Below are 27,094 nucleotides of genomic sequence, written 5' to 3' on the forward strand. Positions count from 1 at the left end.
AATTGTCGAATACGAAAACTGAAAACTGAAAACTTTGTTAAAAATATTTTATACTCGTTTTCTTAGCTATAACAAATTCTTAGTTAATATTAGTTTAGATATTATATACGAATTATTGAACAAATTTATCAAATTTTATGTAAAAAAAAAAACAAAATTATGTTCAAAATATATTATATAAAAAATGGAACTTAAAAAAGTGTTTTTTTTGGCAATACTTCTTAAAAATAGTTTCTTAAGTTTGTTATTTTTGGGTTACTGACAAGATCTGTTTAAGCCTCAAGCTTGAGGAGACTTTCTTAGACTTAAAGTTAAATCTTAAAACTATATTTTTGTTCAACTGGCAAAAGGATTCTCATCGTATTTTACGCTAAGAGCCTTGGGCACTACGTATCTGCCCACAGGATCCCTGTACAGTGGATTCTCTTGTCTGACATTGTTCCTTTGCTCTTCATCAAACTTGGCATACTCCCTGGCATCCTTGGCACGAATGCACCACAGGATTAGGAAGATGATCAAGAGACCAATTAGCAAGGTAAACGCCGATATATAACCCACGAGGGCCACATAATCCACGGGTTCGCAGTCCACAGCTTGAATGGTCAAAAAATTGGAATGATCGACGACCTTGTAGACAAAGAAGCTATCACATTGCATGCCATGTTTGTTCACCATTCGCACCAAGCACTGATCCTGCTCCGGATCCAGTTCATGGACAAAGGAATAGGAATAGGTTTCCTGTCGATCCAAGCTGCTGCATATCTGAGTTAAGTTCTCACAGGCGCCCATTCCTTGTTTCTGTTCGATTAGACAGGTGACACAGGGCTCATAGAACAGGCACAGCTTGTTATCCTTTTCCGGATCGATTTCACAGAATTTTCCCAAATAAGGCTCCTCACACTGGCACTCCTCGCACTCGCAAGTCCCTCGCTTCGAGCAAATCTCCCCCGTTGGTCCCACACAGGCATCCGTATCCACATCGCAATTGCATCCGTTCTCGGACCATCCATATTTGCAGACACACTGCCCGCAGAAGCAATCCGCCAGCTTTTCATCACAATCCAAGCACTCGCGGCACTCACAGTATGGACCCGTATAGCCAATATCACACTGACAACTTCCACAATCGCAATCACCATGATTGGAACAGACCAACTCGGAGGTTGTCCTATCCGCCAATGGCTGACGGCATTTCTGGAGCAGAGCTTCGTTACTGGTTACGTTTGTGGAGTCTATGGGGCAGGTGCAGAAGGTGCCAGTCCATCCACTGTCGCAAATGCACATTCCACAGTACATATATCCCTGGTCCTGGCACTGGAAACGCCCGAACTCGTTTTCCGGTTCCGGTGTTTCCTGACACGGGCACGGACGCTGCAGCTCCACATCCAAGTCCATGTACTCGCTGAGGGAGGTTTCTTCTACTCGGATTTTGTGGGTCTGCAAGAAGAAAGTTATTTGTGATTAAAAAGGTTTTAAGGTTGTTTTTTAGAATTAATTTACTTACATAAACCTTATCCTCCGGATATTTTTTCAATGTAACGTCCACATAGAAGTCGATCTCCTTGCCCAAATTAACATTATTGCAGTAATTGCGTTTCTGCAAAGTGGGAAACTGGCCGCCGCAGTCCGTATAGTAGACCATATCTATATAGTCCGGACTGTTATCAGCGAACTGAGTGCGTTTGATGAGACTCTCATAGCTAAAATCAAGGAAATTGAACAAAAATCGAATTATAAATCAAAAACCAAACTCACCTCTTCTTGATAAGCTCCAAGATATTAGAGGAATCAGCACTTAAGATGTCCACATAACTGATTTCCTTCATCAGGGCACTGAGTTCCCTGTAGCTGCTCACCACATTCTGGGTAACAGCAAAGATCACATTGATCTTGCGGCGCAGTAACTCCCGATAGATCTCCTCCAGCGATGGGTAATCATAGTCCAAGGAGCCTGTATACTCACCTGCCTCATTAAGATGGCATTGCTTATCGTTGCGCTCTATAATACCAGCTAGGAGACCATCTCCAGCCAGATGCATGAAGCCATCGGTTACTAGGATCACCACTTTTCGAGCCTGTTCCTTCCAACCGATTTCCTTGGTGCACACTATAACCTGCATAAGGGCATCCAAGCCACCTTCCAGATTATCCAAATTCCCAGTGATCTTACTATTGGCCACGGCTCCAGTAAAAGCAGGGATATTATCAGTTAAGGACAACTGATGTCTAAAGCCATAGGTGGGTTCACATTGAGCCCTCTCCGCGGCACATGGGTTTTCCTTGTACTGCGGCAAGATCATGGGAAACGTTGGCTTATCCGCAAACGAGCCAAAGCCTAGACGATAGTTTCCTGTTAAGTTCTTCAAAGTCTGACTGAGTTGAGCTCCCAACTCCTCCAGGGTGTCCTTGTCGTCCCTCATCGTCCAGGTGAGGTCCATCAGCACGTACAAATCGAGTGGATTATTGCTTGCCGTCCTATAGCTCAGCTTGATTCGTTGCGTGTTTCCTGTGGAACAAAGGATGGCAATGGGGTAAAAAGTTATAGATTGGTTTACTAAGCAACATTAAGGGGCAGCCTGGTTTATGAGCTGTTTTATGGGCTGACACATCTACATAAAAAGGGAAACTAGTTTGCACTAGATTCCAGTGTTTAGCAGTTAGGGAAAACTTGGAAAATAATAAAAACATTCTTAAGCTTAAATCTACAAACCATCTTTATAAAAGTTCTAAAAGAGTAAGTCTTAAGTTTGAGCTGCCTTCTGAAGTTCTTTAATAATTTTGTAATAATATGAATTAGTCATGAAATTCTTCTTATAAATTTCCTTTCAGTGTAGTCTGCTACTGTTTGGCAACCCATTCATTACCACTTGAGCCAGTTCACACCCAGGCTAAATGTTTGGTTTCCTTGTAATCCCTAAGCGTGCAATTTAACCTGCTTTTTTTACAGCACTTTTTGGCCTTAATTACTGGGTTTTCACTAGGTCTTAAGCTGGCTGCGATCTACTTTAAATGGTTATAAAATTGGTTAATAAGCTGTTTCAGTTGGCCAATAATTGACAGACGTCAATGGGGAGATTGATCAAGGGTTTAACTCAACACCAGATCGATTGAGACAAAGGTACATATCTTTATTATGGAGACTAAGGAGTTAAGCTGATAGTTAAGTGAATCTTCACTGCCTTCTGCATAAATAGTAACTTCAAAAAAGATCATCAAGGTGATTTGAGTAATCTATAAAGCATTTAAGACTATGAATTAGGCAATGGAATTTATTATTAAAGTTTTGTTCGGCTAAATGAAAGTTTTTTAAGATTAGAAAGATTGCTTATTATGTTTCAAAAATGTATACAATATTTGATAAAGCATTTCCTGCTTTAAATTCTAAAATTATTCCCATAAATTGTTTGATTCCCTGAGGGCAATAATATTTATTGCTCATGAGAACGTGATTTTTCCCATTTTTAATAAGCAAAAACTTAGTTTATGATTCATATTTGCACGTCGAAAAAAAGCTAAAATAAGTTTGCTAATCCTGTGATCCAGGAATCAGACACCTCTTATTAGATGAGTTCATCAAACCCATGTCGAGACAGGGAGGTATAAACAAAAGAAAGAGATAGCTAGATAGAGATATTCCCACGCCAAATACAATAACAAATAATAACAAGAAGATGTGACAACCACAAAATGCTGATAACCGAAGTGCGGACACAAAACAAAATGTTTGAAAATGATGTGGAACAAATCGGCAAAGCAAATACGAAGTAAGGGGAAATGGAAGAGTGACACACTTGATAAAGTAAAAAAATAAAAACGTGTTGGTTAGAAAGGGAGAGAGAGTGGGAGGGGGGAATAGACACAATGTGACACACATTTGATAAGATAACGAAAATAAAATAATGAACAAAACACACCTTTGACTAACTTGAGGTATGCTCTTTGGGGTCTCACTTGAATTGCCTGATCGGTGGTCTCGTAGTCCTTTAAAGGCTTATCCTGCAGGACATCTAGAACCGGCTGATTTTCGTATATATCCGTCTCAGTGCAGTTGTTAGCCAAGAGCTGAGAGCGAGAGAGACACCGATAGCCAACAGTATATTCCTAGAAGAAGGTTACAATAATTAATATTGTTGTCTTCCTTTTCAATACTGTCAACAAGGATCTCTTCTAACCACTACAGTCATCTCCTTCACACTCACCTTGCCGGTGCACCAGGCGCATTCCAAGTGAGTGGATAAACATCTTTCACAGCTATCCGAGTGCATGCATTTATCATCTGCGAGATAATTACAATATCAATAATGCGTTATGTAACGGTTAACTTAACGGGCTAACAAACCAATGGCAGATGCCTTCCGTATGAGTGATCTCTAAAATTAGAAAGAGCAAGCATATCCAAGAAAACACCTTTCCGTCCAGTGACGTCATTTCTTAATTATTTCCACTTGTAATTTGCAATTTTTGCGATAACTGTTTTTATTTATATTTTGTGATTTTTTTGCTTTGAGAGCAAACAACCGCACGGCAGCGAAAGTCCAGCGCAACTAATATTTATTCAGTATGAAAACCATTGATTTGCTCCACTCGTTGAGTTATTTTTTTTTTTATCTTATCAGGTGAGCGTGGTAAAAAATGAGAGAAGCTATTGGGGAAAATATTTTGATTAGGACAAAAATGGCACTATCAAAGAGAGGGATTGTAGGTGTACCTAAGGGAGAAAGTGATTATAAATAAAAACAAATCACTTTCACTTGTTGTCTTAGTCATTCTCTCACATTTTATTCATTAACAAAATTTATATAATATTGTATACCTAACTATTTAACCATAAACACAATATTAATATTAAATAAACAACACTTGTTTAAAAGCAATTACATTTTTTTTCTTGAGTTTGTATTCCACAAAAAGGATATAAGCACTAACTATTTCTAATGTTTTTTTTGTAATATCTTTTATTATTTTTAAGTTTTCATGAATAAAACTTATCCCACTTGCTTTAAATTCTAAGGAATTGTTTTTTAAAGACTTAATCCAACTAATAATATTCTTTTGATTTATGCAGCTTCAATATTTAAATTTAAAATTTTTATTTGAACATTCAGTGCACTTTCCAGTTTTGGAGCAAACAGAGATTGTAAGGCAGCAAAAATACTGAAACCAATCTATGCTAGAAACGAGCGCTAAATTCAATTCGCTCATATACAAAATATCTAATAATCATGTTATGATTATGAATAACGAATAATCGGCTAAGATTTGTGTGTAAAATTCTTAAAAGACTTCATTTAAAATTTGAAATTCCAAGACGGGCTTACCAATTGGTCACACTAAGTGGCTCACTGCAAGAGACTTGTTTGTGGAGCTCACTTTCTTTCACTAAGTGGGATATTCAGCCACTCAAGCTACGGTCACTTTAACCTCTCTCTTTCAACCACCCCGCTCAAGCAATATTACTCTCTGCGCACATCATTACCACGTTCTCTTTCTCACATGCCTAATGAACACCATGAGGGAAAGAGAGGGCAAGCTGTGAGCGCTGCAGTGTGACCCCATATAAATACCAGAAAAACCTTAAAATTACCAAAATACACTGAAATACTAAAATTCCGGTCGAAGAGCCAGTCGGCGAAAAAATTTCAAATCGCGGGGTTGTGCAGCGGACGATTTTCAATCGGAACGGTTCAACTTTGGAGCGGAGCGCGGAGTTTCGCATTTTTTGTGTTTGTTAGCGGAAAATCGGATGAAAAACTCCAAATGTTTATCAAATGAGCGGCGACAATTACGCGACCAATTGACGAGATCGTGTGTGTTTTTCCCAATTAAACGGTGAGTGTGCGATAGAGATGTAAAATGTATGAAGTCAAATTAAAGTGCGGCAAAAAAATAAAGTCTAAAGGTGAAAAAGTCATTAATAAAAAAGAAAGCAAAATAGAATTGCTGTGTGGAATACAAAAGGAAAATACACATATATAAGTATATATATATATATAAATATATAAAAGGAGACGACGCGCAGCGAAAAAGGAATTTTTTGTGTACTACGGCGGCGCTTTATTGTTGTTGCTGTTGGCGTCGTGCATTTGCTTTTGTTGTGTGTGTTTGTTTGTATGTTGTTGCTTTTGCCATTGCCTTTGCTCTCTGTGTTTTTGTGATTGAAAAACTAAGAAGCGAAAGCTGCAAAACTAAGGATAGAAAAATAAAACAGAAAGAAACGAAACAAAGTAAGAAAATTGCCCATTTTCGTTTTTTCCTTCCGGAGAGAAAAGTGAAAAGTTTAATTTACTAAACAAAGCGGCAAATCTGTCTGCCTGTGTGCGTGGGTGGCTGTGACTCTGTAGGAGTGTGTCTGTTTGTGTGTGAGTGCGGGTGCGTGTGTCTCTCTAGTTTTTGCAATTCCCACTGCACACGCTCTTTCGTGTTGGATTATTGGATTATACCGCCAATAACGGCACACGCACAGCAACAACAGCAATACAGCAATAATAAAAACAACAAAAAGCGATAAAGGAGAGCAGACGACGCTGGGATTAATCATTAATGTCCTGAGAGATAAAGAACGGGAATCTAGAAGTAAAGAAGAAGAAGTTGCAGGCGAAGGAGCAGCGGGCGAAGGCAGCAGCAGACGAAAAAGAAGAAGACAGCTAAAGGTAAGTCAAAGTTGCAAAATTGTATTAAAGTTCTTCTTTTTTTTATAAGCTTACTTTTCATGTTCAGACATGCTCAGAATTGATTTATTTTTAATGCTTGTCTCGCATCTTCTTATTCAATCGGCGTTTTTTAAGACGTAAAAGACAAGACTCGTAAAACGCTTGTTTTCTTATTAAAGATTAGACTCAAATATTTGTTTATCAAGACATGAAAATATCTATCAAAATTCCATATAATACCATAGTAAAGTTAAAGTAGAAAACTTTTAACAATCCTTAAACACGTAATAATAGTAATAACTTAAGTTCAAAAATATTATATTCTCATAATTTTTAGAAAATTCATTGGAAAATCTCCCTTGAGGAATTTTCCAACTCATAATTATTGCAACTTCTACTGGACAGAGTTGTTTCTCATCAATTCGTTTGCTTCACTTGGCTGGGCGCTCATTTTCCAATGAAAATTTATTCTAATGACGCTTTTCGCGATCCTAATCTGCTGCACATAAATTTCTTTGGCAACTTTGGGTGATTTATTGCCTGTCGATTGTCGTCGTAGTCGCAGGCGCTGCTTGCTTTTTGGCCAGTCCCAGAGACTCGCAGCGATTCAATCCGATCCGAAAAGCGGACCAGTAAGTCCCCTTCCCTCTAGATTGTACAAGACCAGACGGGACAGGACAGGACAGACTGGTGCCAGCTAATGTACGCGTCTCCCAGATGCCGCGGATTAGATAAAAATTCTCAATTTATGCGTTGCGCCAGTTGCCAATTGCAGTCCACCTCCTACTCCTCAACCTCATCCACATCCTCCTTCTCCTGCTCCTTCTTCTCTGAGAAATATACTTATAAAAAACTTGTCGCGCCTACTAAAAATCTTCGCCCCAGGCCCTGAGATGCCTTCATTCCAGTCTTCTCCGCAGTCTATCATTTGAAATCATGTCCCGGCGATAAGAAATTATAGTGGCCCGGTCATAATTTACGTGATTTGCCTGCCTAATGTCCTGCCGCATGACACAAGGACAAAGCGGCAGTCATAAAAATAGAGCAAGAATTCACATTTGGAGGCAGTCCTAAATGAGAAAGAATTAGGCCAGGAAGTTGGAAGTTCTGGAAGGGGGCACAAAGAAAGATTAGTAGTTGCATCAAAATGGATTATGGATGTTTAACTTGATGAAAGAAATAAAAGAAGAATTTATATAGATGTTAGGGAAGATTAAAACATAATATATGAGAAGCTTAAATGCAGGAAAATTCTGCTGGATATATTAACTATATAAAGGAATAAATAGTAAAGATTGAAGGTTGAGTTAATCAGTCTAAGTTTAAAGAAAAAACCCCTAAGAGTGTTGCCAAACAACTTGGTAGGTTCAGTACATATTTTTGTTTAATATTTATGCACTCAATGTTTTTTTTTATCCTAACCCATAGACAACACACAGTTTAGATTATTTTTCCAACCCCATAACCTACAGTAGACCCATTATTTTCCCTTAGACCCGTGGCCAGTTTTTCCCTGGAGACTCTGGCACTCCGGGTACACGCATATACGTACGAGAGGGTATACTGGAAAATCCGTTTCGTTTTGACATTTATTGTTTTTAATAGTCTCGAGAGCTAGGAAATTTTATGACACATCCTCGAGCGATAAAAATCTTTACTGCCCCGAAGTACAAACATGCATATGGCTTATTCGACGTACCGACGTTTCGACGTTCCTTCGTTCAATAAGAGCCGAAAAGGTAAATGAAGTAGGGGATAAAAAGAAAGGGAACTTTGGAATTAGCCGAGGCCACCTCATAAAGTGAAAAGTGTCATAAAAATTAGTCAAGAAATCACGCTGCCCACTCCACAAATTTCCATTTCCATTTTTTTCGGACGGTTCTTTTCATTTTCTTGTTGTTGTTTTTAACGTTTGAGTTCCTTTCGGTTATTTGGTTGTTTGTTCTGACACATTTGTATGCTAATGAGAGAGCGGGATATGTAGTTTGGGTTTGGTTGCTTCCGGCGGGCGATTCTTTCCGAAACTGACTGGAATCTATCAGGTTCTTTTTTAGTTTGACGAGGGTTCTTTCTTCTCGAAGGAGGATAATAATGCATGCAGCTCAGGTCTTGCATATCGAGGAGAGTGGCCTGGCCCGCTGATAAAGGATTTGGGAAGTAGTTTAAGCCATTTGGACGGGGTCATAAATTGAATTATAATTCAGGCATACGAAATTCTTTCTGTCTGTCTGAGGAGAGAGCTTATGTCTAATGTTCTACGGATTAAGGTCTTTGGGTTGAGTTCAGTTTGGCTCTATCCCCCAGAGCGTATTTCTTGGGGCTTACTTTGGGTACTGAATTTTTTGTTGGCTGAATTAACTTGAGTTGAAAGCGATAAAAAAGAGAACATAAAAATATGAATATTGAAGATGTTTTTCCACGAATTGTGTTTTTTTTTTTTACTGTTTCAGCCGTGAAGTGTTGAGTTAAATTTAGGAAATTCTTAAGAAGAAGACAAAGTCGTTGTCTAAAACAAAAACACATTTCGTATCCAAGTGGTGCCACAAATTGCAATAAAATGGAATACTTTTTTGAAAAACACTTGAAAGAAACCCCTTTGATGGCTTTCTATTTCCGATTACTTTTCCTTCGTTTTTTTTTGTATATTTTCCCTAAAATCGCTTTGGTTATCTATAAATAACATTTCGCTTGCCTTTCTTATCAACTTCCGCTACTTAATGTCTTCCCAACCAAATTGCAGCTAAGCGCTTAGTTTTCCCTTCTTCCAGGCCCATCTCTTTCTATTCCAGACCACCCATCTCTTTCACTCCACGCCACGTCTCTTTCCAGCAAATTGCCTTCTTCTTCTTTAGCTGCCTTATCCTAAAGTGTGTGTGCTGGTTTGGGTGTGTAACAAAGATATCAATGGCAACGAAAAAAAAGAAAAGCAATTAGGGAGTGGGGGAGGACAACCTTGAACCTTGAACCCGAAGGAAAACACAACAACAAAAACAGGCAGGGCTCGTTTCCGCTGCGGGTCAAACAAAGACAAATATAGGCGGCCGAAAAGGAGATAGCTAACGATAATGCCACAAATCTTAAATCCACAAATGCCACAAAAAGTCAATAAATGTGCGCCTTAGCTAAAAATTATCAACAGCTCGTTAGCACCGACAAAAAGAAATGATATAGAAAAGATAATATAAGAAAAACTGAAGAAAAAGTATAAGATTGTGGCAAAGGAAAGACAATCAAACGAGAGGAAAAACTAAAACAAACAAAAGACGCATGAAAATGAAAGAGAATTAAGTGAGGCCTGGCGAAAAAATAAATGAGGAAAAAAAGAAAGTTCCGCAATTCTTCTCGTTCTTGGGCTGTGTTTGTTCCCAGCAATTATCCGCTGGTCAAACAAAAGTCATTAAATTGCGGAAATCGGGTCACCAAACCGACAAGCTAAAAGAGGGGCTAAAAGTAAACGGGAAAAAAGTTGGTAAAAACACAGACAAACGGAGGCGAAAAACCCCGAAGAAAAAAAAACAGTCGAAAAAGAACATACGACTAAATTGTGAATTTATTTACATTTAATTGCTTCTAAATTACAAAACAAAAGCGCTTGTCTCCGAAATTATATTTTAATGTGTGTCCTCCTCTGCTTTCATTGTTACGATGATGTCCCTATATCTAGGGTATATGCCCATTCCCATTCCCATTCCCCTTCCCCTTCCAGCCTAGCAACCTTAGCCTCGGTGTCGAGATAATGATGATGATATGACTCATTAACCTCGACGCATGACCCAAGCAAATTAGAACTACAAGAAAACTCATTCCAGCCACAAAGACACCATTTCTTTACACTTCCCAGCTGGGGCGGGGGTTAGGAAATTTTAAATTGGATATTTTAATGATGGGTTTTTTATTAAACTGGGAAAACTTAGGTGACCGCTGTACTTGTTGTGATGTTTAGTTTGAGGTTTGAACTTAAAAAGGTGAAGTTGGGTTTCTACTTTTTCATTTTAAAACATTAGTTACTTAAAACTTATTACCATTACAAATATTTCTCTTTAAAAACGTATAAATTTCATACATAATCCTTTTTCCTTTTAAACTACTTAACCCCGCAGTTTAGTGTAATCTTTTTTGAAGCGCATATGAGCTATATAGATACATATTTCAGCTGTCTGTGGGGCAAAACCCGGTCTGTTTGAGCTGTAAGTGTCTTTTGAGGCCGTGTTTTATTGCTGCTAAGTTCGCTTGTTGACTTTGGCTGAGTCATCATCTCGCGGTTCGTCGGTTTGTCGTTTTGATGTTAGAACTTCCCCTCTAAATCATACCCCAGCTCTTTATTCTAAGGGGGAGAGGGGGCAAGCACTTAGCTGACATATTTTCCTTTGTAAAACTTAATGGTCTAGATAAAGTTCGGTCGGCTGACTGCGGTTTTGTCGCTTAAACTTTTCCTAAACCGACCATCGCATGCTTAGCATTTAAATGAGCTGAAAAACGAAGTTTGGCTTTGGTAAGTCGACCACCCGACCCCCGGTGATGATTCAATTGGCCAGCCATGCCCGTGCATTTGGCTTGGCTTTTGCAATCTTTTGCAATTGCAATTTGAACTTCGGAGAGACCACACCTTGGTACCGTTTCCATTTTCCATTACCATTTCGATTCTCGTATTCGTCATGATGATTGCAATATCATCTGCCATTCGAGGCGTCTCCATTTCCCACGTTTTGTATTCTTCCGAGTGCCTGCCCTGGTTGTGCAATTAGTTTGGAATTTCGAGTCATGCCTAATGAGCTGAGTGGGGTCAAGGGATTTAATTGCATCTTAAACGGTTCTCTTGACTTTAATTTTGAATTTTTGCACCAGCAGCTGCTAAGGCAAATGTAAAGGCAAAGGCAAAGGCAACGGAAAATGCAAATGCACTCGTCGAGTTTTACTAACCACATCCGACTTGGTCTCTCGCCTATATATATATATATATTTGTGTTTTCCCTCGGAAAATGTGTGTGCTTGTGCTTTGTTTATTGTTCATTTGTTTATTTGTTTACATGGCAAACATAAACCAAACAAGCGCCGCCACTGCTGGTGGCAAAAAACTTTTAAGCCTGAATATGTTTACAAATGGCCAAAGAAGTCGAGACCTGCTGAGGAAAGTGTTGGGTTAATTTTAATAAATGATGTGAGAGGGAGTTTTCATGCCCGTTAATTGCTTTGAGAAAATAATAAACGTGGCTTATATGGTTTTAAAATGTTATTATAAATTAAATTGTATAAATTAAAGGCCGAGCACTGCCTGGAAATGATAAACCTCTGTAAAAGGATATTAATTAAGATACATTTTAATGGAAAATGTTTGTTACTTTCCTTGATTGAAATTAAAAACTTTTCTTTTCTGCATTATTCAGTTAAACTTAATAAATAATTGGCACTGATTTTATGGCAATTTAATACCTTGAAAAAAAGTTTATGTTCAAAGTTTCATTAATATTAATTGATATTTTCTTTTCCTGCCCAAAGTTTACATTTTCTCATTGAATAAAATTGAAAATAATTTGTATGTTCTATCAACAAATTCTTACAACTTAAAAGTGGAACTTCAGTCTTGTAAAAATACTAAAGAAATTGAAAGGCAATCACTGGCATAGAAATAACAACTTTTTACAGCTACAAACTATTCGTTCGCCCAGTTTACCCTCCCACAAAGACACATTTCCAATTGTTTTCGATTCCACAAATTTGTTTACTCTTGAATGCAATTGAAACCTTTGTGGAGGTTAATTTTCTTGGAGTTTCGTTGGAAAACAACTTCATTGTTTACTCGTATTTCTGTCAACTGGCCTTAGCCTGGATTCATTTGGTTGCTGTTTACGTGCCACATTCTGTTGCCTTTTGTTTACCAAGAGAATTCTCCAAAGAGACTTCAAAACAATCTTCTTTTTTGGGGTTTTCTTTCTTTCTTTTTGGGGGTCTCAACTGCGAGCGGCGCGAGCCTGTGATTTACCAAATTATAATCCGCATTTATCGCTGCTGTTAGTGTTAATGCAGCTGCAGTAATTTTCTCGCTCTCTTCATATTTGTTTTTGGCCAGTACATATATGTATGTATAATTCCCTTTAATTACTGCGGGAAAAACGGGAGGTTTTCCATTCGTCAGGACGTGGAGGTTTTTCCCTCCTCCTCTGCTGAATTTATGGGCATTAACTGGTAAAAAGTGCAAAGTAAATCGTGTTAAAAAGAACTTATCATTTGCATTTACGGCTTTCTTTGCCATTCGGTTATTATTATTTAATTGCCGGCGCTTTAATTATTGACCAGACACGGACCGAACTGCAAATTTAAACTTTTCATTCGATGGAAAATAAATCAAAATGACAACCGTTGGCAAGAAAAGCAATTTCCGAATGAACCCCAAGAAAATTACATGCCAAAAACACAAGACAAACGCTTCAATCGACTAAAACTAAAAGTTGCAGCAGGCAGGCAGGCAGGAGAAAAAAGAAGTCGAAGGAAAACTAAATTAAGCGCCTTTGACATAGAAAATGCAATTTGCTGAAAAAAATTTATCTGCATGGCGGCGAGAGGGCTCAAATAAAAGTGAAATGCATGTGGGAGAAAGGCCAACACAGGGGAAAACAGAAAACTAAACGAAAAAAAACCTAAAAGAAAAACCATACCTAGAAGAATAAAAAATGGAATTACTAGCAGTTTTATTCTAGTTTATCACACGAATTGAGTTTGAAAATGCGTAGCCTGGCAAAGTGCCACAGGGAAAATGGGAAGGGAAATCGAAAAAGGAAAAAGAAATGGAGGAAAAGGAGGAAAAGCAAAGAGAGAGCGGTGAAAATTGCAGGGGAGTGAAAAGGAAAAAAAGGGAAATGCCCTAAGATAGATGCATCAATTGGAAAGGCAGAAGAAATGGCACAAAAATCGACGACGATGTCGAGGACGTTGACAAGCGTAAAAGACACCCAGGCATTGAGGACATGTGTGCGTGTGGAAATCCTTTAAAAAGGCAATTTTGGTAGCACTTAAATGCAGACTCGCAGCCAAGGAAAATCAGTGAAGGGAAGCAGAGTGAAGCCAGGACACGCGACTCGGTCTCCGGCTCTTTCTATGGTTTTTTGTACCTATTAATAATGGTAGCCCAAGGGAATATGGTTTTGGTTGAGGGAAAGTTATTATTTTAAAATAATAATAATAATAATATTGTTTAGAAAAGTTATAGAAACCATTGTTAAGTAATCGAAATTTATGAAGAGAAAGAAGCTAGAGAGATTTCCCCATTATTCCATAACAAAAAGTAACATCTCATGATCTGATATTAGTTAGTGCCTCAGCAAAGTCAGTACCAGGTATCTTTCAAGTCCATCAGCTTTTTTCTTTATAATATTCTTAGTGGTTTTCCTTGGCCGCCCAAGGAGGCTGATTGGTGGGTGGGTGGTGCACCTCCTGCCGCCTTTCTCCAATCTCCATCTACGCCTGGCACGCCCACAGACACATCCGCCGCATAACTAGTTGCCGTCGAGAGTGGCAGAATGGAACGGAACGTGGCGCTGCCGAGGCATGTGGCATGTGGCGTGTGTGGTGGTGGTGGTGGTTCGGTATGTGTGTATGGCATGTGCCATAACTCCACTAGCCACCCAAAAACCACCCAATCTTACACACAGAAACTCATATTTGTGTGGGTTTGTGCAATGATGACACAGGATGCCAGGTTCTACACTGCAAATGGCACAATTCTGAAATTAAATTGGGTTTCTATTCTAATTTTGATGATATCTAGTTAACTTTAAACTAAGTAAACGTAGAAGCTTAGATTATATTTAAAGTTTAAAAATGGTTAAAAATTAATTTCAGAGGCCAAACAGAATGTTTTCTTTAAGCTCACTCATTTGGGCTACTTTCTAAGACTATTTATTATTAGAAAATTTGTGTGTTAACTTGAAAAGACATTTTCTTGACCTGAAATGGGTTTTCAGCACAGTGTTCTCCCCTGCTGAGCCACATGTTGACGATGAAAGGAGACCGTAAGCTGCCTGACCAGGATATCGCTGGGTTCGGGTAACTGAAGCCTTTAATTAGGCAAAGAGAACAGGCAAGTTTGTAACATTGGTTATATCAGGATATCGAATCAAAGATTTATATAACGTGGAACCACTGTAGTTACACCCAGACACACACACACACACATCCTGTCGTCTCCGGGTGCAACGCATAAAATTGTGTCACAATAATTTTGCCACGCCTGGCAGCAGCAGTAGGAGGAGGAGTAGTAGGAGTAGTAAGAGGAGAAGGAGAAGGGGGAGATGGAGTGGCAGCAGCAGATTTCTGCCATCAATGCAATTGCCAGGATGTGCCATTCGCACAAGGATGTGGAGAGTGGGAAAAGGGAGAGGGGGAGTTACGAAAACGGGGACACAGGCAGTCATTGCATAATTGCAATTAACACAGTCCTTGGTTGAAACTAAAACAGTTACTTAGTGCAAAAGACAACTTCCTCTGTGGGCTGCCCGCTGCCTGCTGCCCTTATCCTGCATCCCTTGTCTCTCTCTCTGAATGTGTGTGTGTGTGTGGCGTGCGAAAAGGTTTCCCCATTGTGCACTCAAGTGTGCGCAACACTCAAACACAAAGGCCGCATACAAAATTTCACACGAATCCTCCTCCAGATATATGTATATATATATAGAGGAGAAAGAGATGGAGGATGTTCTGTACCTTTTCTGGCTGGGCTGGCATAATCGATGAGGGAAGAAAGGAAAAGAAGGAGCCCAAAAAAGGAGGCATGTTAAACAGAAACTGAGCAACGAAATCAACGCCACGTCCTGACAATACAAAGGACATTTTGCTGCAATGAAAATGAATATGAAAAAAAAGCCTGAAAAAAACCGTTCCCTCTGCAGGCTAACAAGATCTCTGCCTGCCTGTACAGTGGGTATTCGCATGAATGAAGTAAAGTGGCGAGAAGGACAAAAACATGTGGGAAACTGCAGGCCGAAGGGTATTAAAAACAGATCAATTGCCGGCGAAATTAGCCAGCGGGAAACCAGAGTTTTTGCGGGGTGAACATGAAACAAGGGGATGTGGGAAAAACATGATCCTGGCAGTATATATATGATAAAGGAGGATATATCAAAGTCAATTCACTTTAATAGCTATACGATTTCTTCATCAATGAACCTTTCAATCAAACCGAAAATCGAACCGCAATCATAAATTGTTCCCCTTTTTTGATTGACTTTGTTTGATAGTTTCGTAGTTCCTTAACAATCAGTTTGAAGTTTTCCGCTCCATAAATCGATTGAATTTTAAATATGTTATGGACATGCTTTTCCCCCCGTTTTCCATTACCATATGTACATATATATTTTCCCCCATACTCATAGGGAGTACTTTTCTGCCCCCTTTTTTTGATGGCTGTTGTCATCGCCGTTTTTCGCAAGCAACAACTGTCTGCATTTGTGGAGTTATCGGCGAGGATTTTTAAAGGAATTTCACCCTTTTATGTGGCTTATAGAGAACACCTCCTCCCTTAACGTTTTCCCGATTTCCATAAAGCCGCCGCCCCCTACCACCTACCCGCTATACTCAACTCGTTGCCAGCGAAATATTACTGTGGCTGGTTTTAACATTGTACAATTTGCCCAATAACATGACACAGGCATGAAAATCAGCCAAGCCAACTAGGGGTGCCATAACCCCCGACCTCTACATGCCCCCCTCCACTCCTATTGCCTTTTTCTAGCCACCCCTGCGCGTGCGTGCTGCTCCTGCTGCTGCTTCTTCCTCCTCTTACTTTACTTACTGGTGAAAAAAAAAACACCTAAGCGGGAAAAACTGGCGAAAGGTAGAAAAATACAATGTATATGTAGAAGGAGAATATTATTTTTCGGTATAATGGCACATGAACACGAAATGAGCAGCGAGCGGCGTACTTCGAGCTGGAAAAACCAAAACCAAAACCAAAAATAAAAGGAACTGGGTAAGGCGGGCATTTAGGGAAGCGGTAGCGGTAACGGTAACCGGCAGGCGGCAATGGGGAACGTCGTGTGATATATTTTATTTTTATTGATTATTCCATGACTCCTGATTCGCCCGGGGAAGACCGGCGCCCCCACATCTTATGCATGTTCTAACGCCTCCAGAAAGGTGCACAGGGAAAATAAGTGGGGAAACTCATTTAAAGGGGTTTGAAAAGTTGGAAAATAGGTTTTGGAAATGATCATTTTGGGGAAAACAAGAACATATTTCGAGGTACTTTCCAGATTTTAAATACTTTTTAATCTATTAAGAAAGTTTGAACTATTTACCTTAAAAAGTTACTCTCAATGAAAAATTATTTTCGAAAAATCAAGCTTTTTAAACCTTTTCTTTGAGCTGTTAAAACTTTAATTTAAATTAAAAATCTATATAAAATAAAAACCCGCATTCCTTTATCAATCTCAAAATGAGAAACAGTTCTTTTGCATTGATTTAACTTAAATAATTTAATTTCAGTGCGCCAATATAAATTGTAGCTTCACGTGGAAATTGTTTATAGTTGGCAACTTATTTTCCTTGTTTTTCCTTACCTTCTTTTTTCAACGTTTTGGTATGGCTAACATGCCACGAACACTTTAATCAAGCACATATTTTATGCACATGCGGGGGCGTTGTTGGGTGTTTATTCCTTTTTGCCGTTGTCCTGCATTCGCTTTCATAATGACAGCGACAACAACAGCACATTGTTGTCGTTGCTGCAATTTTCATAATAAAGCAAAAAGAAAAACAAGTCAACAGCAACAATAAGAATAATAAAAAAAAAACAGAAAAACAAACACCTTGACCCAAATGCGCGTTACCAACGCAGAAAATAAATTCAGCTCGGTCGTCCTTTTTTAGAACCTTTACTCTTACTATTTTTAATTTGTCTAAACATTTTTTAGATTCCTAAAAAAAAAAGAAGAAAATTTGAAAAGGAAATCCAGCATATGGCCCAGACAAAAAAGGCTTTGTTTGCGTTTTTCAGATCCTCACCGAGAGCTGCCTCGCTCGCTCTCTTTGCTTTAGCATAAACAAGCAGACAATCGTTTTCCATCCTCCGCCATAGAACCCTCTTCCCACCTCCTCCTAACTCCTACATCATCCAAAATAAAAAACTGCATACGCAAATTTATACACTAGATATAACTATGGGTTGTGGAGAGGGGGTGGGAGTGGGAGGGAGAGCATACATGAAACATGTATGGAAATTTTCAGTAAAAAGCAAAAATATATTTTATGCACTGTCGTTTGTGGCTTGGAGTTTTCGTTCTCGTTCTCGTTCTGGTTTCTAGTTCTGCCTCTGGTTTAGGCCAAAAGAAAAATAAATGTTTAGGAATAATAATAAAGTTGACTAGGAGGGAAAAAGCAAAGAGCGGTGAAATTTTCTTTTTATTTTGATACCCTTTTTACCCAGAGATAGATGATGATCAAAGTGTTAGGCGAGGCTTAGATTTGCAGGGATATTATTATATTAAATTTTTCTCTTAAATAAATGAAGGAATTTTCATTTTTGAAATTGCCTTTCAAATTTTGGTAACCCCATCAAATATAATTTTCTAATGGTTTTTCTCACTTGCTCTCTAAGCCTATTTCTTGACATTTCCATATGGAAACTATTTTTCTTGTCAGTATTTTTTTGTTCTATATTTTAACTTCTTTTTTTTCTATCTTTTTGCCTTGCTCGCCTGTGGGTTTAACTAGATTTGCTTTAGCTGCATTTTATGCGAATATTTCAGTTTCTGCTCCTTTTTCTTTGCATGTGGCATCTTCAGCTTCTGCTTGGCATATTTTATGGCCAGAAAAAGATTGTGTGTGTGTGTGTGTTTGGGAGAGAAGCTTTTTTTGTAAGTTTTTAATTAAAGCGAAAGTGTCGACAGGCATGCTGGGGAATATGGCCAGCAAGACCAGCAGCGATGTCCTGGGAGCCAACGAGCTGCCACTTTTGGCTTTTTGCAAATTGTTGCAGTTTATTTTATTTAGTTTTTCCCGAGTCTGATCGATAAACTTGGCAATTTTCGGATGACCGAACGTTTGCTTCATCGCCTGCTAACAGGAAAAGTTTTCGTGGCAAAACTGCATAACATGGTCCGAAAAGGATTGAAAGGAGTTTATCAAGAAGGCGGGATGGCAGTTGTTCTTAAACAAAGCTGTTGGGAAATTAAACTTATTTCTTGTTTTTACCAATAAAACGATGATAGCCTTTGAAGGCTAAAAAAGAAGCTGATCTTACATCATTTCAATTTGCTTACTCAAATCTTTCATAAATTTGCAATTTTAATGCGACTGCCCTGCAGCAATGCTCGGCCCAAAAATGAAATCCAGCAATTTGTCAAACAACTCGCTGCCCACGCCAATAACGTAAAAAAGAATAAAAAAAACAAACCCAAACAGAAAACAAGAATTTGTAAATCTTCCAAATTAGAAACTTGTCATTCCGATTAGCCTCAGACAAACAACAACAACAACAACAACAACAACAACAACGAAAATGTTTCAGTTTCTTTTTTACATTCTCAGCCGAAAAACTTAACTCTGAGAACAGGTTTAATCTCGACCCAGGGCTTGCCTTTAAGGGCTTAAATCGCACGAACAAAAGGAAAAGGAAGAAGCCAGAAATATTGTAAATAAAAGGGACACAGCGACATTGTGGCCGAAATGATATTTCTTCGTGGCGGGAGAAAACAAAAAAAAAAAGGGTCCAAATGAGAGAAAATGCGCGCACATAAAACAAGATGAAACAAAGGCCAAAACGGCATTAAATACAATAAAAATACGGCGAAAAAATATTATTAAGAATGCGCAAAGACAGAGAGAGAGAGAGAAAGAGAGAAAGAAAAAGCAATTAATAATAATTAATGTTTTTATCTTTTTGTTCAGCCTTCGCTGGATGAATTTCTGTGAATAATATTCCTCTCGCAGCGAGAGAGAGACAAACAGGAAACCCGAATCCCAGACTTTCAGAGTCCCAGAATCCCAGTATTCCCGAATCCAGTTCCTACATTCAGTCTCTGTTTATACCCGTTACTCGTAGAGTAAAAGGGTATACTAGATTCGTTGAAAAGTATGTAACAGATAGAAGGAAGCTTTTGCGACCCTATAAAGTATATATATTCTTGATCAGGATCAATAGCGAAGTCGATTGAGCCATGTCCGTCTGTCCGTCCGTCCGTCCGTCCGTCCGTCCGTCCGTCCGTCCGTCCGTCCGTCCGTCCGTCCGTCCGTCCGTCCGTCCGTCCGTCCGTCCGTCCGTATGAACGCTGAGATCTCAGGAACTATAGCAGATACAAAGTTGAGATTAAGCATGAAGATTCTTGAGGTCCCGGGACAGCGCAAGTTTATTACAGCATCCTGCCACGCCCACTCTAACGCCCACAAATCGCAAAAAACTAAAATTACTGAAATCATAGGAACTATTGCAGTTAGAAAGTTGAAATTCAGAAAGTATAATCTTTAGATGACAGCGCATCTTATAGTAGTACTACTATCCGGCCTCACCCACCCATACGCCCACAAGGCTCAAAAGACGGTTTTCGGATTTTCTAGAAAAGCTGATATCTCGGTAACTATTCGTAATAGAAAGTTCGGATTAAGCATGTAGGTTTCTATGATGCTCCCAATGCGAATTGTTTTTTCCGATCAAGCCACGCCCACTCTAACGCCCACAAAATCCGAAAAACCAAAAATGCAAAAATCTCAAAAACTATAAGAGCTACACAATTTTGCTTAGAAACACATATTTAGTAGATGCCTCTGCAACTTGCCACGAAGTTGCATTAGGCCACGCCCACTCTAACGCCTACAAACCGCGGAAAACTGTGGCGTCTATAATATTATTATGAATGCCTTTGTTTGACCTTGTATAACTTATTTCTGTTAATATCTATCGATTTACCAAAGGTTTTTCAAATCGGAACATTATTGCGCTATTTATGAAGAAATTAAGGTTATAAAGCCTCACATGGGAAGTGACGTCACTATAAGCATACTCAACATACTTCCTCTGACAATAGGTGGCGCCTTGTGAATTTCCACTAGCAAAATTAATATTTTAAAATTGTGTAAAACAGTAACGGGTATCTTATAGTCGCGGCACTCGACTATAGCGTTTCCTCTTGTTTTTTATTTGTATTTTTTTTATTACATCCCGGCAGCAGGAGCAGAGCAGCAGCAGCAGCAGCAGCACGGAGTTGACTTAATTGATAATTGGAATTTCTTTTTCCCTGCCAGCAATGTATTTAAATTTTTCAACATCATTTCGTTTCATTTGTTTCTCATTGCTCTGCACACTGGCCTGGACTTTAACCCAAAAAGGCCGCAAAACTGCGAGCCAAAAAATAATTGTTCAAAAGAATCTGCAAGCCGGACGTTAAAAAAAAAAAAAAAACTACAAAAAAAGATACAAACCGGCAATAAAACCAAAAAACCGCAGCAACTGCAAAAAGAGAGAAAAGTTGTATTTATTTTTGTTCTTTTTTCGGTCTTTTAAAATCGTTGCAAAAGTGTTGGGAAGAGGCGTTCTAGCGTTTAACAAAAATTTTGTGGCCGTCGCCAATCGACAGCAGCCGAAATGTATCTTAAAGTTTGCCACTTGCCTCTGTCGATGCGGAGAGATGGTGTTGATGTTGATGGTTCTTCGGCTTGACTTTTTGGCTGCGGGCGGTTTTTTGTTGTCTTTCCGTTGAACGCCTTCGCCTTCGCCGCCGTTCTGCCAGATACAAAATGTATCTGTATCTGCAGCTGGGCTTGTGTATCTTTCGCGAGTGTGTGTAGTAGCTTCAGGTTCAGTTTCAGTCTCAGCACTTTTTTTTTCGGAGGCCTCCACAGCTTCAGTTCGTTTGTTATGGCTTTTGTACAACATTTAAATGTTTAGCTGCCGTTTGAGCTTCGTATTTTGAGAGTGTTTGTTAGAGGGTATGAGAGGGGTGTGCTAGGACTAAGAGATTTTACAGGAGATATTCGAAAATATTCACAAAAATGGATGGATATGGAAAGAAACTTACAGAAATAGAAAAATAGATCAACTTTCCCCAACTGTTATTAAGCTAAAAAACCCAGCATATCTTAACTTTGTAGAACTTGAAATAACTGTAATTATAGCCTTGCCTAATTAATGGGTAACCCCTAAACCCTAACCCATGTCAAAGTTTCATTTCCACTCACGCTTTCTTGTTCGCTGAGGCCTCTTCCTTTCGGCTTTTATTTTGTAGGCGTGAGTTTTATTTCAGCTCACTTAATGCGAATTAAGCTAATTTAAAAGCGATTCGAAATTAACTTTAATGTGTATGCAAAGCAACACGAAGCGAGAGGGAGAGGAGCGAGAAAAATAACAGAGAAAACCAAACCAAAGCAGAATTTCATTTCTAACACTTTTGCTTCCTTCATCATGGGGCTGGGCTTTCTGTATTTTTGTATTTTTGGGCTTGGGCTTGGGTCTTCGATTGGGTTATGTGTGGTTTTTTAGGGGCCACGATGTGTGGGCGTCTTGAAGTGGCTTCTGTTGCGCCCGCTTTTCCACTGGATCGAGCCCCTATGTATATATATAGGTATATATATCTATTGAAATTGCTGTGGTTGTTGTTGTTGTTGTTGTTGTTGCTGCTGTTGCCGCTCTGACCCAATTGACGTAGTCAACGTCGTCGTCATCGCTTCGCTTGTTAGAGGAGCTCTTAAAATAAAATTGAGAAAAAATACAAAAAAAAAAAGTAGGAAAACGAGGAAAAAATAAGGAAAACCGAAGTAGAAGTGCAGGTCGCTAGTAAAATGCACATTGGATGAAGATGGTAGGTTCCACCACATGTCTATAGATACACACTAACACACACACACACACTCTTAGCCAGGCATATATGCAAGTGTGTATGTGTGTGTGTGCCTAAATTGTAGGTAGCAAGCATGTATCTTAATGAAGGCAATTTGCTTGTCGAGTTTAGGCAAGTTAGTTTACCGAAAATTGGCATATGGCCAGTAGCAACAAAAGCCCCGTTCAGGGCACTGCATTTGAACCCCCCCTGTCCGAAAGCCACCCACTTACGTCCTCTTCCTACTCTCCCCCTCCTGCTCACACCTTCCCTATGGCCTTTATATAGAGCTTACAGCTCAGTTTGCCTATAATGAACCATTAACCAATCAAACTTTTGTGGTTTTTGAAGATTTTTGAGATATACAGAGGTTTATTTGTTAGTTTCTTGTTAAGTATTACCCTTTGATATCTATAAAACTAATAAATTCTCTTTTACTTACAGTTCCAAAGCTGAAAAGATTGTCAAAGGACCGAAACTAAGAAGTAAGTCAGACAAAAATAGTATAGTAAATATAATTATAATTCTAAAAAATATAAAAAAACATAAAAATAATCTTAAACAAGCTTAAATTTAATCAGCCTTCCTTTGTATCTCATATACTTTAATGCCGATTCCCCCCAAAAATGTTCTTGAAGTGGCCCCAAAAATGAAATTTAGACTTGAGGAACTTCCTCTTTAGGAATTTCGACCGTAGCCCGGCTCCCTTAGTCATGCACCAGGGCGGCGGGCGCACATGTCGATAAACCAACTTACACACATCGATGGCGATAGGGAACACCATGATGAAGGGAGGAGCGCAGGGATTAGAGTGTTCCAAGGAGGAGGAGGAGGAGGAACAGGAACGAAGAGGATGAGGACATGCCTGGCATGCACTCTGGGGGGTAATGCGAATTTGGCTGTTCAGCTCACCATATACCCATCCCCATCCTCATTCCGCACTTCCTACTGACCCTTTCCTACACGTAGCGAAAGAAGAGTTATGCAAGCTGCAGATACATTTTGGCCCAAAATGTGTGTGTGTGTGTGAGTGAGTGTGTGTTACTGCCTTGTGTGTGTGGTATGTAGATACAGGGCTCGAAAGGATGGAAGTTTGGGCCCCAAACAAAGCCGAGAAGCGATGGATTAGAAATGATTTACAGGCCAGTTAGGAGAAATGTTCAACGATTTCTTCTCGCCTTTCATTCAGTTGCAAAAATTTTAAATACTTTAGAATTCGGAAAGTGTAAATAAAAGAAAACTAAAGAACTAACTAACAAGATATCGAATAATAAATACAATAATAAATAATTAACATGTTCTCCTTTATATTAATAAGAACTCATTTGGTCAAATTACAAAAATAATTAAAAGGTTAATACATTGCCCTAAGGCAGTCCATTTCTCACTACTTTCTTCATGCTTTCTATTACCAACTTTCCACAACTTTTAATACAAAAATTCCCTACAATTTAATGAACTTCTTATACCTAAACTTTGGCCACATTTACGCGCCAAACTTGTGCACATTTATCATTCCGAAAATTTACTGTCTCTTCCATTAATCAAATTGGCTTAAAGTATTTTTTTTTGCCGTGTACATTTTCGGGCGGGTGGCCAAAACGAAAATGCCAAAAACGAATTTTGCTTAAATTGCGAAAATTTAATAATCTAATAAGGCAAATTTTAACAAACTATTTAATGCCTGAAACTGAATGCAGACTCGGGTTAAATTTTAGGCAAGCCAAAAAAAAAAAAATGAACAACCAGGCAGCCTAAGAGAGTTTTGGAATTGGCCTAAGGCGAAGCGTTTAGCTTAAGTTAAGCGGAGACAGCAGCAGTCGCGTTTAATGTCTGTGAAATTGAAAAATTTACTCTTTAATATGCGAACGAGTTGATGGGTTGGTCGCTTGGTTAGCTCAGAGCTGGCTTCTGAGCTCGAAGAACCTGCCGGAAAGAGTCAGATACGGATGCTGGCAGTGCTGTTGGATACTCGCCTGCTGGTCAGGCCAAATGGTGTGGAAGTGCTGCTTGTGCTGCTTGAAGTGCAGTTAGAGCAATTTCACAACTCACTAACAATCATTAATGCGTCGCCGACATTTTGCTGCCCAGCTCCTCCTCACTTCGTTTGGATTTTTCTTTTTCCTAGAGAAGGAAGTCGGCCTTCTAATAAGCAGCCTCTCGCCGGCAAACTTAAATCATAAACAGGCCGAGCTGGCTGCTTTATGAAATGGAAAATGTGCAGCAAATGAAAGAAAACACAGGAATCAGGAGGGAGGAAGGGAGGTAGGAGGCAGGAGGCAGGCGGTTGTGGCAGGCGCACAAAATAAAATTATTCCGAGTCGAAGGAAAAGCTTCCCGATGGATGGTTGGTTGGTTGGCTGGCTAGCTAGCTGGATGGTTCAGTGCCTCGTTTGCTAGCGTTTGGATGTGATTGAGGCCTGCGGCTCATTTTGAAGTTCATGTCGTATAGCGCTTGCTAAATCGACACGCAGATAGATATGGGGAAAACCGTAAAATAGGAGTGGGTTTGGCTGCTGCTGTAGAGGATTTAGCGTAGAGAGTCTAATGACAGCTATGCGAGGTGTGTTTAAGATGTAAGTGCGTATTTAGCACTTTTTACAGAGTTAAAAGAAGAGAAAAGGTTTGGTTTTTGGAATGTTTAAACCTAAGAAACATCTTTGGTTTGGAATATTTACTTCAACATGTTAGATGAAGTTCATTTTATAATGATTTGTTTCCTTAAAGAACAAACTTCATCTACTTTTTAAGGCCTTTTTAATGTCTGTACCTTGCCATCAGGCTTACCCTACTTTGTTGACAACCCACGTTCGCGTCGTTTATGTTATATCATGCAGCAGCAGCAGCGACTTTGATGACGGCCTGTTGCTGTTGCTGTTGCCTCGGGAGTTTGGTCTTTCCCCTTATATTCCCGCTTTCCCCTCCTTTTCATCTACGAACGAAAGAAGATCGTAAATGTGTGCCAAATTATAAGTCATATGAAACAATGACTGCTACTTAGTTATGACCATAAAAAAGGAGGCCAGAACGTAGGGGGATGCTGCTGCTGTCAAAAGTCATTTTTGCGCATAATTTTTACAACCAAGTCACCGCTTTTTGCTTGCTGTTAACTCGAAACTCGAAACTCGTCGCGTTCTTCATATAACTTTTATAGTCTCCCCTGGTCGTTGCTAAAATATTCTAATTGTTTTCAACAATTTTTGAATGCGACGAGTGTATACGCGCGCACGGCAGTGTCATAAATCTCTTTTGGCCATACTGCAGCGGGATGAGGCGGCGCACAAACTGAAATGGCCAAGACAAATTTGCTTTAAAGCTCGCCAATAAAAGTTAACAGCATAGTCGACCATGCGTTTGTGTGCCATCCTCTCCGGCTTTATACCTTCTGCGTGTGTGTGCTTTTTGTATCTTTTGCATAATCTAGCCAAAAAGAACGCATTTGAGACTGGTTTTTATGGTTCGCCGTGTTGTAAAGGGATGCGGGAAAAGAAAAGGTTGGTAGAGGGGTGTGGGCCATGATTGAGTGGAATGCACGGAAATCGTAATTAAAATTTGTTGCTTCACAAGAAGCTCTATCTGGATGGCTGATGGCTAATGCCTGATGGCTGAGCATGTTTTCTTTTTATTTATTTTTATGATATTTATATCTATTTAGATAGTTGGTACTTTATAGCTCCACCTGTGTATATGCTTTACAGTCTTTATCCGCAGTCATTTGGCTGGATATTTTATGCCGAAAGGATTTTTGCAGATATCGTAAATTTTATGTCTAATGTGAGGGTAATTTGGGATGTGGAATGTTAGGCAACAGTGGCTTGAATTTATTTCATTACATTATATTACGTTTTTGGCTAGCTTAAAGCTTTTCTTAAGTGCTGCTTAGAATGGGATTCGATATTTTACTTTATTTAATATACTTCACTGGAATTTCTGAACAATTTCCTAACCATATTCCAACACTTATCTTAGTTAATAAATTAACTAAAGAATCAACATAAATTTCGGGAAAGCACTTCAATGTTTCATAACTTTGCTCACGCAGCCTCCGAGAAACTTCACGCAGCAGTTAATACAAACTCAAAGATTACGTAAATATTTCCTCATATATGTACATTCCTGGCTCTCAGCCGCAGATAAGTTTTCACATGCTTAGCAGCGTTAAGCGAGGCATCCGTTAGATACACCCGAAAATAGATACTTTCGCCCATAACTTAGGGCCATTGCACGGCAGCCACTTGGCCCGAGTTCATTGCCAATTCGCATGCAACTTGCAGATACTTCGCAATCATGTCTCAGCCACTTTATATCATTTTAATAATGTATCTCGAGCTAGCTAGGTGGTAGTATCTCGCCAGCCAAGAGTTCAAAGTAGTTTGCACTCAATTTCAATATTTTACAGCGCTAACGAAAATAAAGAAAAAAGGAAAATATAACATGGCTAGAGGAAGGAGTCTTGGCTTGCAGCTGGCAAGACAGCAAAACACAATGTATCTCGTAGATACATATGTTTTCTACATAGCTATATTGCTTATTATATATTAGCGTGAGTTTGTGTGTGTGTTTGTGTGTGTCTGTTGTTCAGGGGCCCCTCAGGAGCCAAAGTAACTAATATGAATAGCTAATAAATCACATTTGGACGGTGATTTA

General features: G+C 39.2%; 2 protein-coding genes across 5 annotated transcripts in view; one reads left to right on the forward strand and one right to left on the reverse strand.

Annotated features, from left to right (window-relative positions):
- Positions 1-33: 33 nt before the first annotated feature.
- On the reverse strand, positions 34-4,557 carry LOC108115500 (integrin beta-nu). Of its 2 annotated transcripts, none has more exons than XM_041818170.1 (6): positions 4,353-4,557; positions 4,200-4,276; positions 3,915-4,101; positions 1,756-2,506; positions 1,505-1,700; positions 34-1,437 (listed from the first exon to the last, which is right to left on the reverse strand). In XM_041818170.1, the coding sequence occupies exons 1-6, from the start codon at positions 4,426-4,428 to the stop codon at positions 337-339; spliced, it is 2,388 nt and encodes a 795-aa protein (XP_041674104.1). In that variant the 5' UTR covers positions 4,429-4,557; the 3' UTR covers positions 34-336. The 2 variants fall into 2 exon arrangements, with proteins under 2 accessions (XP_041674104.1, XP_017082479.2); XM_017226990.2 differs by having other exon boundaries at positions 4,340-4,557.
- A 1,076-nt stretch (positions 4,558-5,633) lies between these two features.
- Positions 5,634-27,094, forward strand: part of LOC108115454 — a 75,725-nt gene continuing 54,264 nt past the window's right edge. For 2 of the 3 annotated variants that reach the window (XR_001772799.2, XM_017226891.2), the window contains exon 1: positions 5,634-5,829. Coding sequence is in view for 1 of the 3 variants with exons in the window: in XM_017226891.2 (XP_017082380.2) it covers positions 5,744-5,829 (86 nt within the window). In the remaining 2 variants the exon portion in view is untranslated. Of the gene's footprint in view, positions 6,651-22,891; positions 22,933-25,021; positions 25,024-27,094 lie in introns of all 3 variants that reach the window. The other variant, XM_017226892.2, reaches the window with a different exon arrangement.

The sequence above is a fragment of the Drosophila eugracilis genome, unplaced genomic scaffold, assembly GCF_018153835.1.
Source record: "Drosophila eugracilis isolate 14026-0451.02 unplaced genomic scaffold, ASM1815383v1 contig_1197, whole genome shotgun sequence".
Classification (NCBI taxonomy): Eukaryota; Metazoa; Arthropoda; class Insecta; order Diptera; family Drosophilidae; genus Drosophila; species Drosophila eugracilis.

Bases quoted from the DNA above. Each gene is read 5' to 3' on its own strand.
- LOC108115500 (XM_041818170.1), bottom strand. From the start codon at position 4,428: ATGACGTCACTGGACGGAAAGGTGTTTTCTTGGATATGCTTGCTCTTT. The intron at 2,507-3,914 runs GTGTGTTTTGTT...TTTGTTCCACAG, and splicing joins ATACCTCAAGTTAGTCAAAG to GAAACACGCAACGAATCAAG. The intron at 1,701-1,755 runs GTGAGTTTGGTT...CCTTGATTTTAG, and splicing joins TTGGAGCTTATCAAGAAGAG to CTATGAGAGTCTCATCAAAC.